At 46.6% G+C, this 14947-nt stretch overlaps 1 protein-coding gene and 1 pseudogene across 1 annotated transcript in view; one reads left to right on the top strand and one right to left on the bottom strand.

Moving 5' to 3' along the window:
• Positions 1-5605: 5605 nt before the first annotated feature.
• The window catches only part of VAMP8 (vesicle-associated membrane protein 8), a 36906-nt gene continuing 27564 nt past the window's right edge, over positions 5606-14947 (bottom strand). Inside the window, exon 3 of the mRNA XM_006866610.1 lies at positions 5606-5749. Within this exon, the coding sequence (XP_006866672.1) occupies positions 5606-5749 (144 nt within the window). The remainder of the gene's footprint in view (positions 5750-14947) is intronic.
• On the top strand, positions 13341-14456 carry LOC102815470 (annotated as a pseudogene).

The raw sequence follows: 14947 nt of genomic DNA, 5'->3' as shown, positions 1-14947 counted from the left end.
CTACACTAGGTGACCATCTACAGAGAACCAGCTTCTGGTTCTTTGAAAAATCCATAGCTGTTTATGGAGAGGGAACCAATTCCTTAGGCTCAGATCACAGATGAATCCTTTTGAGTTTTCCATAGGAATAAAGTGAAAGGCAAGGGGGAGGGACTCTGCCACGGGCTAGAATGTAAACTGGAAATAGCAAATGTGCTACTTCCATAGCAAGCATCACAATACCTGGCCCAGCTGGGAGTCTGAGAATTTGAACTCCCACGTGTACTGCTTGAGCCTGTAAGGAATTCAGGGGAGTTGGGGTGGGGTGGGCAGGGAATAAGGAAGAAGTGGGAACAGCTGCCCTGGTGGCTCTGAGCCATTTACAGTCAAACTATTAAAGAGAGGCCACAGTGGACTTTAACACCAACTTCCAGAACAGCCAACTTCTAGTCCTGAGCAACTCTGGCCCTTTCCTTACCGGCCTCCCACCTCCTCTCCTAGTCTGACTATTCAAGGACTGCTGAGGTCCCTGTTTGCTTAGTCTGTTTCCTCCTGGAAAGTACAATTGCTTTGGTTCACTTTTGATTATTCTACCTTCAAGCGCACCCCACCCCCCCTCACCTCCAGCCACTGCAGCCACCCCTAATGCAAGTCCCTGCAGAAAGAGAGCGCCCTTGAGACCCCACAGGCTTGCTTAATATTTAGAATTTTACAAATTCCATTACTTACTTAACAGGCAATCCCCCTTTGTTCTGACAACTGTGGCAACCGGATATTGAAACAATATGCTTTGCTTGTAGTTTATAATTAACTTATTTAACCTGTTTTTCTCAAGGAAGTACCCATACTCTACAACAAAGACAAGTCTCTGTTTTAACCAGATCTAGCCAGCCACTGGTAGTGTAGTGGTTACGAACCGCAAGGTCAGCAGTTAGAAACTACCAGCTGTTCCGCGGGAGAAAGATGAGGCTTTCTGCTCTCGTAAAGATTTACAGCCTCGGAAACCCTGTACAGGGTGGCTATGGGTTGGAACCGACTCGATGGCACTTAACAACAACAGCGAGCCACTAGACATGTGTAGTAAAGTTATCTGTGGTCCTTAATTGACCACAGAATGCAGAAACTTTAGTCAAGGAAAAAAAAAACCTCTCTCAGAAAGATGCCATCTGATCAACTCAGACCACATTTAAAAGCCAGAGGTCCAAAGATGGTTTCCTTGCCAGAATTCCAGACTCCACCCACAATACATATTCATGACCATTTTGCTCAAGTATCTATTCATATTCATAATTTTCCTCCTTTACTTCCTGATTTGTATATACATAAGTTGCCCACTCTGTAACCAGAGAACTAGTCTTGGTGACAGAGCCCCAACTAGATCCCCACTTGCCCAATCACAGTAAAGCTTGCTTCTTTCTACCAGTATCTAATTACTAGGTTTTCCTTTCAGTCCCACAAAGCAAGTCCTGGGTTGACAACGTTCTGCAACATCCTCCCAGGTTCATTCCAGCCAGGGTTTAGGCTTAAAGTCACAGGGCTCTCGCTGGCAACAAAGCTCCTCTAACTTGTCAGAAAGGAGAAAAGAAGCATCCAGCCACCCTTTAGACTTTCTAATGACTTAGAAGGGCAGCCATTTCATTTTCATGCTCTGAAGAGGGCAGCCATCTCATTTTCATGCTCTGAAAGTCGTTGCTAGGTGCTGTTAAGTTGATTCCAATGCATATAGACCACATGTACAGCAGAATGAAAAACTGTGCAGTCCTACACCATCTTCACAATCATTGCTAGGTTTGAGTCCATATTGCAACCACTGTGTCATCTTCCTCTTCTGTGCTGACCCTCTACCAAGCCTTTCTCCAGGGGCTGGCCTCTCCTAATAACATGTCCAAAGTATGTAAGATGGAGTCTTGTCATTCTTTCTTCTAAGGACCATTCAGACTATATTTCTCCCAAGTTAGATTTGTTCATTCTTCTAGCAGTTCCAGGCATATTTAATCTTCCTTGTCAACACCACAATTGAAAGGCATCAATTCTTCTTTGGTCTTTGTTATTCATTGCCTAGTTTTCTAATGCATACGAGGCAAATGAAAATACCATGGCTTGGGCCAAGCACACCCCAGTCCTCAAAGTGACATTCTTTCTTTTTTAACACTTTAAGGAGATCTCTGAACGCCTGACTCTGATTTCTAGAGACCAAAATCAACATAAACACCTTCCAGGCTTAGTTCATTTTAAAACAGAATGCAAGTACAGAAATTTCTGGCTGGGAAAATCCTTCTAGCTAAGTCCCTGGGTGGGCTAAAAGCACAAGATTCCTCAGAGTCTGGAATGCAGTGTTCCTGGGCCCTCATGTCAGAAGCTGAGTTAAATCACAGCTGTGTCAATTCACTGCCAGCTAAGTGCAGATCAGCTATTAACTGAAAGGTTGGTGGTTTGAACCCACCCAGCGGCTCCAAGGGAGAAAGAGCTAGTGATTTGCTTCCTTAAAGATTACAGTCTAGAAAACTCTATGGGGCAATTCTGTACTGTTACTCATGGGGTTGCCATGAGTCCAATTGAGTTCAGAGCAATGAACCCCCTGTGAGGAAGGAGCTCACTTCTCACCACAGATGACGAATGCAGCCCTGCCCAGTTATAATTTTGCTCCTCCATCAGAGGCTGAGGCAAGGCTGGAATGTCTGCTGCCTTCCTGAATGGCACCACCCAGTCCTCCCAACTCTCGGTTGCCAAGAAATTGTCCCCACTCCACCTCATGAAGGCACCTCTTTTTTAAAAACTTTTTCTTGTGAAGTGGGTGAAGATTTACAGAGCAGGTCATCAATTTTACATTCAGTAGTTCATACACATTCCATCTGCGGTTACTGACTACGGTCCCATCAATGCATCACTTCTCCCACTTCCTCCCTGCATTTCGGTTTTGATCCTTCCCTCCTTCCTAACCTTTCTGAACATCATCTTTGGGTAAATGCTGACTCCTGATCTCAAAGCGGGGATCATTCCAAGTTGTGCACATCTCATTAGCATCGTTATCCATTTGTTGTTGTTGTTAAGTGACGTTGAGTTGATTCCGACCCATAGTGACCCTGTATAGGGTTTCCAAGGAGCAGCTGGTGAGCTTGAACCACCGACCTTGAAGTTCAAAGGACTTTGCAGTCTGACGCATTACCCACAGCACCACATCAGGACTCCCATTGTCCATTACAGAGTGAAAAACTGAGCCACAGGGTAAGTTAAGCTCTATTGTATGGGGAGGGAGAGGGAAGAGACCCTATCTTTTCATAAATAATAATAATAATAGGCATTATTATTATTTGTTATAGTTGTTTTTAAGTGTTGTTAAGTGCCATCGAGTTGGTTCCATCTAATAGCAACCCTGAACAGGGTTTCTGAAGAGTCACTGGTGGGTTTGAACCTTGTGGTTAACAGTCCAATGGTTATCCTACAGTGTCATACAAAGACTCTTTATTAAGTCTTAAACAGGAATAAAATCAAGACAAAGTGATGCCCCAGGTGAGAGAAATCATCACTATGGTACTATAATGAGTTTCCCAAAGTTCTCCCTCCATGTGGTAACCTTTTATAGAGCACAGAGAACTCTCCTCCCAACCACTACTGCGGTCAGCAACGCATCATTATGGGTGTCCGGGGACTGGTGCAAATTGGAAAGCTTAGACTGTCTCTGAGGCTCTCAGGATATGAGGTCACAACCAGGTGACCATTAAGGCAGTCAGTAAGGGTAAATTCCTGAGAGCGTCAGCTGAGAGAAGTGGCCCAAAACCTACTTTTAAATTTACTTTCCTTCTAACTCTGGCTATTTGGCTGAGGTACTCATGAAAAATTGGCAGCTGAGCATTTAAATCTAGACCCAAGATGCCTAGGCACTAAGCTCCACCTGGCTGGAGTCATTCATTGTTGTTGTTGTTGTTGTTATGTGCCATGGAGTCGGTTCTGACTCATATTGACCCTGTACAAGGTTTCCGGGGCTGTAAATCTTTATGGGAGCAGAAAGCCTCATCTTTCTCCAGTGAAGCAGCTGGTAGTTTCGAACTGCTGACCTTGTGGTTCGCAGCCCAATTCGTAACCATTATGCTACCAGAGCTCCTTGGCGTCATTCATAGACAATAATAAAATAAGAAAACCTTAAAATGTTCTCTTCTAAAGCCATTCCAGACCTGAAGGGTGACCAAGGGCCAGTCTCAGAGGTTCCACTAGATGAGGGCTCCTCTTGCTTTCCTTGCTTAGGGATGACATTGTGAACATAACCCCATACCAAAGGGTTTCACCCTCTCTGCACCCAGGACTCCTTTAGTCCCAAGGCATAGGTTTAACTTTAGTCCTTGGTCCTCTGCTCCAGAGCTGGACTGAGCAGAGAGTAAAGATGGACACAGTCACGGCCAGGACTGCCCCCAGTCTGTTCTGTGCTTTCCTCTCTCCTGGGATTACAGAACACAACTCCAGAAACTGCTTTACCACTGCTAGTCCCAATCTTGTCTTCCATCTCTGGTCCTTTCCTACTCTTTCCTTAAAACAGGTTGTTTTCAATTCTGGAAAACCCAAGGGAGTATGGGATAGGACACAGACAGCTAGACTCCTCCCCACAAATCAAAGCCAACAGGGCCCTGGGAAGAGTGACAAGGACAGTGGAACGTGGTGAGGAAAGAAGGTCCAATGACACAGAGGTCCATTGTGCACATCCTGGAAGAAGTGCTACAGGCCCCGTCTGTGATACTGACTGTACCCTGCCATGGATTATGAGGAGAGACACTTACCCAATCAGGACAGCTGAGACCCAGAGGCCCAGCTAAGTCCCAGAAGGGCAGGGCAGGCAGCAACCAGAACTTATAGAACTACAAGGAAAGGAAACACAGTCCCGTTTCTCTACCTTCCCCAACCAAGAGGGTCACAGGGCCAATGACAGGAGAGACAGGAAGCCCCCTGCCACATTCCTAAATGCTCGGCTCAGGCAGGCTTCATGCTTGGCTCATACTGTCCACAGAAGACAAATAAAGGGACATGGCTGGATCCAAGGACAACACTCGAGAGTCTTATGAGCCACAATGACATGCTTCCAGGACTTTGTCATACACCAAGACCCCAGAGAGCTCCTGCTATGAGACCTGTGACAGCGAATAATGGGTTAGGACCAAGAAGGAATAAAGAAATACAAGGAGGCTCCTTCTTTCTCCTACAAACATAAGCTCTCCACCCATCCAAACAACCTGGGTCTCCAGTGAGAGAGTCTCAAGCAGGGAGTAGCCTCAGGAAGAAAAGAAATAGAAGAGTCAAAGGCAAAATGGAGAGAGTACTTCAAACTCACAAATACACACACACATACATGGCTACTGAGAGGCTTTTCTTTACCACCAGCCACCATCAGTTTACCAGCAACATACCAGGCCCTGTGGGTCACTCCAGCCCATTCTAAGGACCCAGGAAACACAGCCACAGGCCCAATCTCTACTTTCAGGAGACCAAGGTGGCCCCTGGAACAGAGGGTCCTGAGGAAAGGAGCTAGAGGACCAGGTCGCGCAGCATTCCCTGTGGAGGAGGGCTGGAGAGAGGACCCCTCTTGGCACCCACTAAGGAGGGCTGCCCCAGAAGAGGAGGCAGGGTGGGAGGGGGCTCCCTAAGTAGGGATGACACCAGTGGCCAAGAGCACAATGAAGAGGATGAGGATGAAGACAATCACACAGATGAGGACAATCATCTTCACATTCTTCCACCAGAACTTTCGAGCCACTTTCTGTGATGTCGTCTTGAAGTGCTCAGACTGTTGGGGATAAAGGAGAGGGAGTGACCCAGTGTCTCCTTCCACTGCCAAATACACTTCTAAATAGTTAAGTTATCACCTGAAGTAACCAACTGTTAAACAAGAAAATGTTCTGTCTCCTATCTTGACAAATATATCATCATATCAACCTGGCAGGCCAGGTTCAAGTTTATGATTGGACTCCAGGGACCTAAATGTGACAGGGCCTCTGGCTCCCAGCCTGCCCCCTTCTCCTCTTACCCTTGGCACTGTTGTTCACATGTTCACATGGAGGGGCCTCGTCTACACATGCTCCACCCAGGGTAACAGCACTGGCACTACTAACTGCCCTTGGGAAGGCAGACCCTGGGGGAGGGGTGTGGGCTCTAGGTGGGCACAGCCTCCTGGCTCCATGACTCCTTTACCCCATGGGACTGTTGAAACAGAGGCAGGTCCTAAGGCAGTATGATGGTGACTTGGTGTTAGAGTTGGTCATGAGGGAAACTCTGCCATCTCCCCTGACTTCAAATGCACAACTAGCTTTCCCTAGATCACTCTCTCAAGATTAGGTGGCAGAAAGACAAACTAAATTTTAGGGACTCAAAGGAGTTATTATATTCAGGATTAACATCAAGACTCAAACGTCTCTACTAGCAGAATACAGAACTTGAGACTCTAACCTTTGCTGAATGTAGAGATACTCCCTTCCTGGGCATCTGGTCTCATGCCCTGGCTGTGCGAGAGAAGAATGAGGTCTAGCAAGATGTGTAGAAGAGGCGTGCAGGCTGGAGGGGTGTAGTTGTTAGACTCTCCATGGCCCCCATTTGCATGGCAGAGTCTGAGGAGGCATGTGGGGCCATGACATTAGGGTCCACCAAAGGCTCAAATAAACACCACCACGAAACCCAAGATGTGACACTCTATGTTCTTAACAACTTCAACCATGTCAGTGACCTAGTACATATTGAAGGGCTAGAAGAAACTCCTACAAACAATAAACTCAACTTTGACCAGGCCTGGCCCTGGATTCTAGCCTTCCTATGATCTCTGCTGACCCTGCTCTACTCTTAGACTAAGCCTTCCACCTATATTGAAGGGCTAGGAGAAACTCCTCCAGACAATAAACTCAACTTTGACCAGGCCTGGCCCTGGATTCTAGCCTTCCTATGATCTCTGCTGACCCTCCTCTACTCTTAGACTAAGCCTTCCACCTATATTGAAGGGCTAGGAGAAACTCCTCCAGACAATAAACTCAACTTTGACCAGGCCTGGCCCTGGATTCTGGCCTTCCTATGATCTCTGCTGACTCTCCTCTACTCTTAGACTAAGCCTTCCACCTCTGACCTCTCTCACTGTTCACCCTGGATATGTAGATCATCTGGCACTGGGATCAAGGCCTGCACAAGAAAAGGTCAAAGAGTTACTGGGTTTGGGAAGGTCCACCCTGCTGTCCCTTTATAGACAACTGCCCCAAACACTTTGACCTCCACCTGATAGACTCATTTTATACATAAAACAATAAAGATTTCCCTCTCAAAAAAACAAACAAAAAGGATGTGTGGGAGATATTATCCGAGCCTTCAGCTCGCAGTGCACCCCAGGATCAAAGAATTCCACTGTTCTTCCTGTTCCTCTCTAAACTTGACTCCACCAGTTTTTACCCCCTGCTTACTAACATCTGGAGAAGGCCAAACGCTCTCGAAGGATATCCCCAAACAAATTATTTTGCTATAGAGAGGTCAGGTCCAAATGGCTGTGAAGGGCAACCTTCAAAGGACAACCAGTTTCATAGAAACTTAAGCATGCATGGGCTGACTAAGCCATACATCTGTCTCAGAAAATGCTTCATGGGTCACTCAACGACCCATGGGCCCCAGTACCACTCAGTATAGAATTGCAGATCAAAGTGGGAACTCAGCTCATGCCAACTCCCAAAACATGGGAAAAGGCAATATAAATGACAAACTTTTCTGTTCCCTCTGCTCTTTTTTGTTCCATGAATAAATACTTCCCTTGCCCCCAACACACAATCTCTCACCCCTTTCTTCCTTCAGCCCCAGTGGGCTCCCATCCAGGCCCTCGGTTATATGGCAAAGATGGGTCAGGTTGTCTCCTTGGGCCCAGACCTGCTCCACATTCTGGGTTATAATAGCTCCACCCCACCTCACTCTGCAGGTCCCTCACCTAGTCACTTCCTCTGCCTCCACTGGGCTCCCCCTGGGCAGCATGGTAATAAAGTTAATGAGAACCAGTGGTGGAGGGAGTGAGAGCCTGTGTAAGAGGCCAGAGGAGGGAAAGGCAGATTTCAGCTTTTTGTTTTGCCTGAACTGTTTCCAAAGAAAATGTTTTTGTGTATTACTTAGGTAATTAAAAATGTGGTTTTAAGCCTCAGAAGACGAGATCTAGACAAACTACAACAAATTCATGTTCGTGTTTTAGGATTCCTGACTAGGTAAAGAAGCACACTAATAAATCCTTCTTCACTGCTTCCAGGCTCCTCAGAATAAAAAACAAACCTATTGGCTGCCCTTTCTCTTCCTTTCTTTGCCATCATGTGAGCGCTGCTATGTTCCATCTTCACTATGTCTTCTCATAAGACTTTCAGGATCAAGAGATACCTAGGCAAGACTCAAAGGCAGAACTGTCCCATTCCCCAATGGATTCGAATGAAAACTGGTAATAAAATCAGATACAACTCCAAGAGAAGACACTGGAGAAGAACCAAGCTGGGTCTCTAAGGAGTCGCACATGTGATGACGTAATATACCCAGGTCCTAGCACTCTACCAGATCAAGTTCAATTTTGCCAAGATTGGATCCACTGAACACGTCTTGCAAAATTTCTGGTTTCTTCCTTTGTTTTGATGCTTTCCCATTTAAAGAAGGTGGCTAATAAATATGTTAGACCTTTAAAAAAAAAGCAAAACATAAAAACCATTGACTTCAAATCGACTCTGACTCACAGTGTCACTGTGTCTATGACTGTGAGTTTTTATGGGACCAGACACTGTTCTTTCTTGGAGCAGCTGGTAGGTTTGAACAGTGATGTTTTGGTTAGCAGCCCAACACCTAACGTCACCAGGATTCCTCTGGCTCCTCACAGAAGACATAGAAGACAGTCGAGCTGGCATCCCTGGATGTTTCCTCTCATCCAGTGTAGAATCCACCAAATTACCATCCAGAGATTCTGGAGCCATCTCTGTCTTTTACTGATCCCACAGGCCCTTATTAAAAGTGTCTGCTTTGAGAATTTCAGATTCTCACTGACTCTAGACTTTCTAGAGCCATGGAGGGTAGATGAGCTCCTGAAACTCTTGCCCTGAGATGATCTTTAAACCTTAAACTAAAAATATCTCCTGAAGTCATCTTAAGTTTAGCTTAGTTAGTATAAAAGGTTAGCCTTGAGAATTATGCTCTTTTAAGAACTATCTATGTGTGATGAAATTCACAACAGCAATTTAAAAGATTAGATAGAGTCCTTAAGGGGCAGTGAGTCTGTGTCAATAAGGGAGGGGCAACTCAGAAAAGGAGGGTGAAAATGCTTGTATAATTCGAAGAAAGTTCATCCAGATCACTGCGCTGTCCAGGTAGAAACTGTTGAATTGGTGTGTCTTTTGCTGTGTATATGCTCAACAACAAAATAAATAAAACTGACAAGTGCTGGCTCTTCTTAGCAGAACACCATCAGTCACCCAATCCATCCCTCTGCCCACTACAGTGGCTGGAAAGCAGCCTAGCCCGAGTCCCTGCACTGTGACCCAGAGCACCAAGCAGGCAACCTGGCTCCCAGTTCCTCTTGAGGCACTGTGAGCCATTGAGCCACAAACTTCTGCTTCCTCCACCACTTAGCACTAGGTCCCGGCCCCAAGTTACTGCCGGCTCTTGTTAGATACTAAACTAACACACCAGGCTTGGTGTTGGGGGAAATGGAGGACAAGGTGAATACCTTGACTGAAGGTTTCACGATAAGGGTTTTGAATACGGAGAGAAAAACATTAATCATCTCCTCCCAGCCATTCAGTTTGAAACTACCAGCTGTTCTGTGGGAGAAAGATGAGGCTTTCTGCTCCTGTAAAGATTTACAGCCTTGGAAACCCTGTACAGGGTCGCTATGAGTTGGAACCGACTCCACGGCACATAACCAACCAACCAAGCCGGCCATTCACACTGAGCCTCCTAGAACAGGCTATGGGTGTGGGCCTATACTAGATGACCATAGAGAACCAACTTCTGATTCTTCTACAGATTTTTGTTGTTAAGTGTCGTCAAGTCAATTCCGACCCATAGCAACCCTGAGAGTTTCCAAGGAGCAGCTGGTGAGCTTGAACCAAAATGACCTTGCAGTTCAAATGACTTTGCAGTCTGATGCATTAGCCCACAGCACCACACCAGGACTCCTTACAAATTCTTAAGCTTTCCTCTTTTTAAGGACCCATTCCTTAGACTCAGTGGACAAATCCTTTGAATTTTCTATAGGAAAAAAGTGAAAGGCGAGGGGGAGACAGCCTGCCACTGGTGGGAATTTAAGCTGGAAATAGCAAAGGTACTATACCCCCTCCATCCTCACCATTAGTGAGCTTCACACCAGGGCCAGCTGGAAGGAGACAGGGTGACAGGCAACTCTACTCCTAGGTTTCAGATTCCCCTAACCCCATTCCAGACTCCACTGTTCAGGGCTGTGTGGAGGTCAGTGGTTCCCAGCCACCTGCAGCCAAGCTGTCAAAAGAAGAGGCCACAGGCAGCACTGGTCCAACCAGTGGACTTAGTGACCAACTTTCAGTACAGACACCTCCTAGCTCCAAGCCCCTCAGGTTCCTCAGGCTTCTCAATGCCGGCCCTTTCCTCAGCCGCCCATTTCTATGAGTTGTTAAGTGTTCTGGAGTTGGTTCCAACTCATAGCGACCCTGTATAGGGTTTCCGAGGAGCAACTGGTGGGTTTGAACTGCTGACCTGTGGTTCACAGTCCAATGCTGATCCTACAGTGCCACACCAGAAGTCCTTTCTATGAGTTGTTGTTGTTATGTGCCATCGAGTTGTCACTGACTCATACCGACCCTATGCACAGCAGAACGAAACAATGTCCAATCCTGGGCCAACCTCACTACTGTTGCCACACTTGAGTCCATCAATGCTGCCACCTGAACAATCCATCTTTTTCTCTGACCCTCCATCTTACCAAGCATGATATGAGTCGTCAGTACCAAACTTACTCAGTCTGTTTCCTCCCAGGACAACCCTCAGTTCATTTTGTGCTTTCCAATATTCACTGCACTCCACCACCCCACTCCCCGCCGCTGTTCATCGCCCCTTCATTTCATGTCTTAGACCTTCCAGCCACACCTAGTGCAGGCCATGAAGTGTGGGTACCATCCACAGCCCTTCTAAGTCCCTTCCAGCCAGGGTTTGGGCTTAAAGCAATATGACTCCTGGTAGCAAGCTTGGTCTAAGGTGTTAGGAAGGAGAAAAGAACCATCTAACAGCCATCCAGGTTTTCTGAGGTTTACAAATGTCTGCTTTCTCATGCTGAGTGTCGTTAGGTGCCATGGAATCTGTTAGGACTCATACAGACCCCTATGTGCTGCAGAATGAAGCTCTGCCCACTCCTGTACCACCCTCACAACCATTGCTAGGTTTGAGCCCACTGTTACAACTACTGTGTCAGTCTATCTCCTTAAGAGTCTTACTTTTTTATGACAACCCTCTGCTTTACAAAGTAGGATATCCTTCTCCAGGGCCTGGTCCCTCCTGTCAAAATACCCAAAGTATGTGAGATGGAGTCTTGCCTTCCTCCTTTCTAAGGAGTATTAAGACTCTACTTCTTCCAAGACAGACTTGTTTATTCTTCTGGTAGTCCAAGGCATAGCTAATATTCTTTGTCAACACCATAATTCAAAGCCTTCAATTCACATTTGGTCTTTCTTATTCATGGTCTAGCTTGTCGATGCATATGAGGTGGTTGAAAATACCAGGGCTTGGGTTAGGCACACTTTAGTCCTCCAAGTGACATCTTTGCTTTTTAATACTTTAAAGAGATTTCTGTAAACCTGGCTGCAACCACTACCTTCCAGGCCTAGTTCATTTGGAAACAATACAGATACAAACATTTCTGGCTGGAAAAATCCTTGTTCTTAGGTGCGTGGGTGGGCCCAAAGCACCAAGTCCCCCAAAGCACAGAATGCTGTGACCCTGGGCTCTCACATCAGAAGCTCTGAGTCTCAGTCCCAGCTGTGTCAATTCACTGCATGACCCTGCCTGAGCCTCTTCCCCGCTCAGTTTTGCAGCTGTTAACGGAAAAGTTGGTGGTTTCATAAGCACTGAACTGCTAACAGCAACGTGGTTGATTCAAACACACCAGTTGCTCCACAGAAACCTTACACAGGGTCACTATGAGTCAGCACCAACTCAATAGTACTTAGCAACAAGAAGCAGCAGCTCCACGGGAGAAAGACCTGGAGATCTGCTTTCGTAAAGATTACAGTCTAGAAAACCCTATGGGGCAGTTCTACACTGTAACACATAGGGTTGTCGTGAGTCCGGTTGAGTCGAAGGCAGTGAATCCCCTCCCTATGAGGAAGTGGTTAGCTCTCTTCCTCACCACAGAGAGCAAGTGCAGCCCTGCCCTGCTATGATTTGCTCTTCCATCAGAGGCTGGGATGAGGCTGGGGTGTCTACTGCCTTCCTGGACTGAATGCACACTCCTCCCCACTCTCTGATACAGAGCAGTAAGCAGCTGTCTGTCCCCACCCCACCCCATGCCACTCCTGACATTCTGAATGTTCTTGAAGTTGACTGAGGACTTTCCCCCTTGGGATTGAAATTGTGTATACAATCCCACATCAAGGGGGTTTCACCCTCACTGCTCCCAGGACTCCTTTAGTCCCAAGGTATAGGTTTCACCTCAGTCCTTGGTCCTCTGCTCCAGAGATGGACTGAGCAGAGAGAAGATGGACACAGTCATGGTCAAGACTGCCCCAGTGTCTTCTGTGCTTTCCTCCTCTCTCCTGGGATTACAGAACACAACTCCAGAATGCTTTACCACTGCTAGTCCCAATCTCTCTTTCAACTCTACTTCCCACCCCCTACCCCCACCGAAAACAGGTTGTTTTCAATTCTGGAAATTCCATAGGAGGTAAATAAGAGCAGAGATAGCCAGACTCCTCCCCATAAATCATGAATGGGCATGGGGAAGAATAACAAGGACAGGGGAACTTTGTGGGGAGGGGAAGTCCAGAGACACACAGGCCCATTGTGCATGGTCTGGAAGGAGGGGCTCTGTCCTGTGACACTGACTGTGCCCAGCCATGGGACATGGGGGAAACATACTTGCCCATTGCAGACAGCTGAGACCCAGAGGCCCGGCTAAGTCCCAGAAGGGCAGGGCAGGCAGCAACCAGAATGTACAGAACCACAAGAAAAGGAAACAGTCCAGTCGCTCTACCTTCCCGGATCAAGAGGGTCACAGGGCCAATGACAGGAGAGACAGGAAGCCCCATGCCACATTCCTAAATGCTTGGCTCAGGCAGGCTTCATGCTTGGCTCACACTTTTCACAGAAGACAAATAAAGGGACATGGCTGGATCCAAGGGCAACACTCGAGAGTCTTATGAGCCACAATGACATGCTTCCAAGGCTTTGTCATACACCAAGACCCCAGAGAGCTCCTGCTATTGAGACCTGTGACAGTGAATAATGGGTTAGGACCAAGAAGGAATAAAGAAATACAAGGAGGTCTACATTATTCACATCAGAACTCAACCCTCTAGGCAGAGCTTTCCCTAGTAGTAATAAATCATAAAATAAATGATAATAACTACTTTTTCTTCTATTTCAGGAATCCCAAACTGAAAATTCTCTTGTCCATTTGGGGTGTTGTATCTGGTTCCCAATGGTCCCACCCCTGGTTGATTCTTTTACATCATGCTTGGAATGTGTTAACTCTGTATCCAATTTCTAAGGAACTATAGCGTTGATGGACCATATGTAAGCTGGGATCTACCCCCATCTTAAAGATTGCACACGTTTCACCAAACTAAATCACGAATTAGCAGAAGCCTTTCAGAAGGAGTTCATAAAATCCAGAAAAGAGAAGCTTCTTATGACTGCAGGTGTGGCAGCAGGGGGGCAGATGATTGATAACATCTATCACATTGAGAAACTGGCAAAAGAAATACATTTCATCAATCGCCTGTCCTTTGATTTCCATGGAATTTGGGGAAAACCCATCATCTCCACCACAACAGCCCTCTGAGAAAAGGGAAATGGGACAATGGGACAAGCTCCTATTACAGTGTGAAATACGCTGTGGCGTACTAGATAAACAAAGGAACGCCAGCAGAGAAGGCAGTCATGGGCATCACCACATAGGCACATACCTTCACACTGGTCACTGCAGAAACCACTGTAGGGGCCTCTGCTTCTGGGCCTGGAGCTCCTGGCCCCATTACCAAGTCTCCAGGCTTCCTGGCCTATTATGAGATCTGCCAGTTCCTGTAGGGAGCCAACATCACAAGACTGCCCCTATCAACAGGTTCCCTACACAGTAAAGGGAAACCAGTGGGTAGGCTATGACAATGTGGAAAGTGGAGACTAAGGTTCAAATCCTAAAGAATTCAAAGCTGAGAGGAGCCAAGATCTGGTCTATCAACATGGATGATGTCACTGCCACATCCTACGGTAAGGGTCAGTACCCTCTTGTCCAGGCCGTGAAGAGAAGCCTTTGTCCTCTATGAAGTCTTCACCTACAGCCAAACAGACAAGGTGACCTTGATGCCTACTCGTTCTCCAGGAATTCTCACATGGGATTCACCATGCCAGACTGATTTCAAGATCGGTCTCCTCCAAGCTTTCCCCTGATGTTCTCTGAGACTACAAACCAAACTGGGCCTGGTTTTGTGCTCCTATAGCTGCTGGCAACTTGTATGAGACACAACAAGAAAATATTTTTGGTCCAGCATAAAAAATAAACAGAAAAAGAAATATAAGGAGGCTCCTTCTTTCTCTTCCAAACATAAGCTCTCCAGACCGATCCAACAACCTGGGTCTCCAATGAGAAAGCCTCAGGCAAGAGTGTCCTCAGGGGCATTCAGAAAGCATAAAAAAATACCAAAATACACACCCATCTAAGTATTAAGGCCACAGATAACCCCTGAAGATGCCCAAAAAACAGAAGCAGACGACCATATCTGCACATGTCCAGAAACAAGATAAAGTGACTGAGGCA

Source organism: Chrysochloris asiatica, unplaced genomic scaffold, assembly GCF_000296735.1.
Source record: "Chrysochloris asiatica unplaced genomic scaffold, ChrAsi1.0 scaffold00093, whole genome shotgun sequence".
Taxonomy (NCBI): domain Eukaryota; kingdom Metazoa; phylum Chordata; class Mammalia; order Afrosoricida; family Chrysochloridae; genus Chrysochloris; species Chrysochloris asiatica.
The sequence above is the reverse complement of the archived record's forward strand: the minus strand, read 5'-3'. Positions and strand labels throughout refer to the sequence as shown.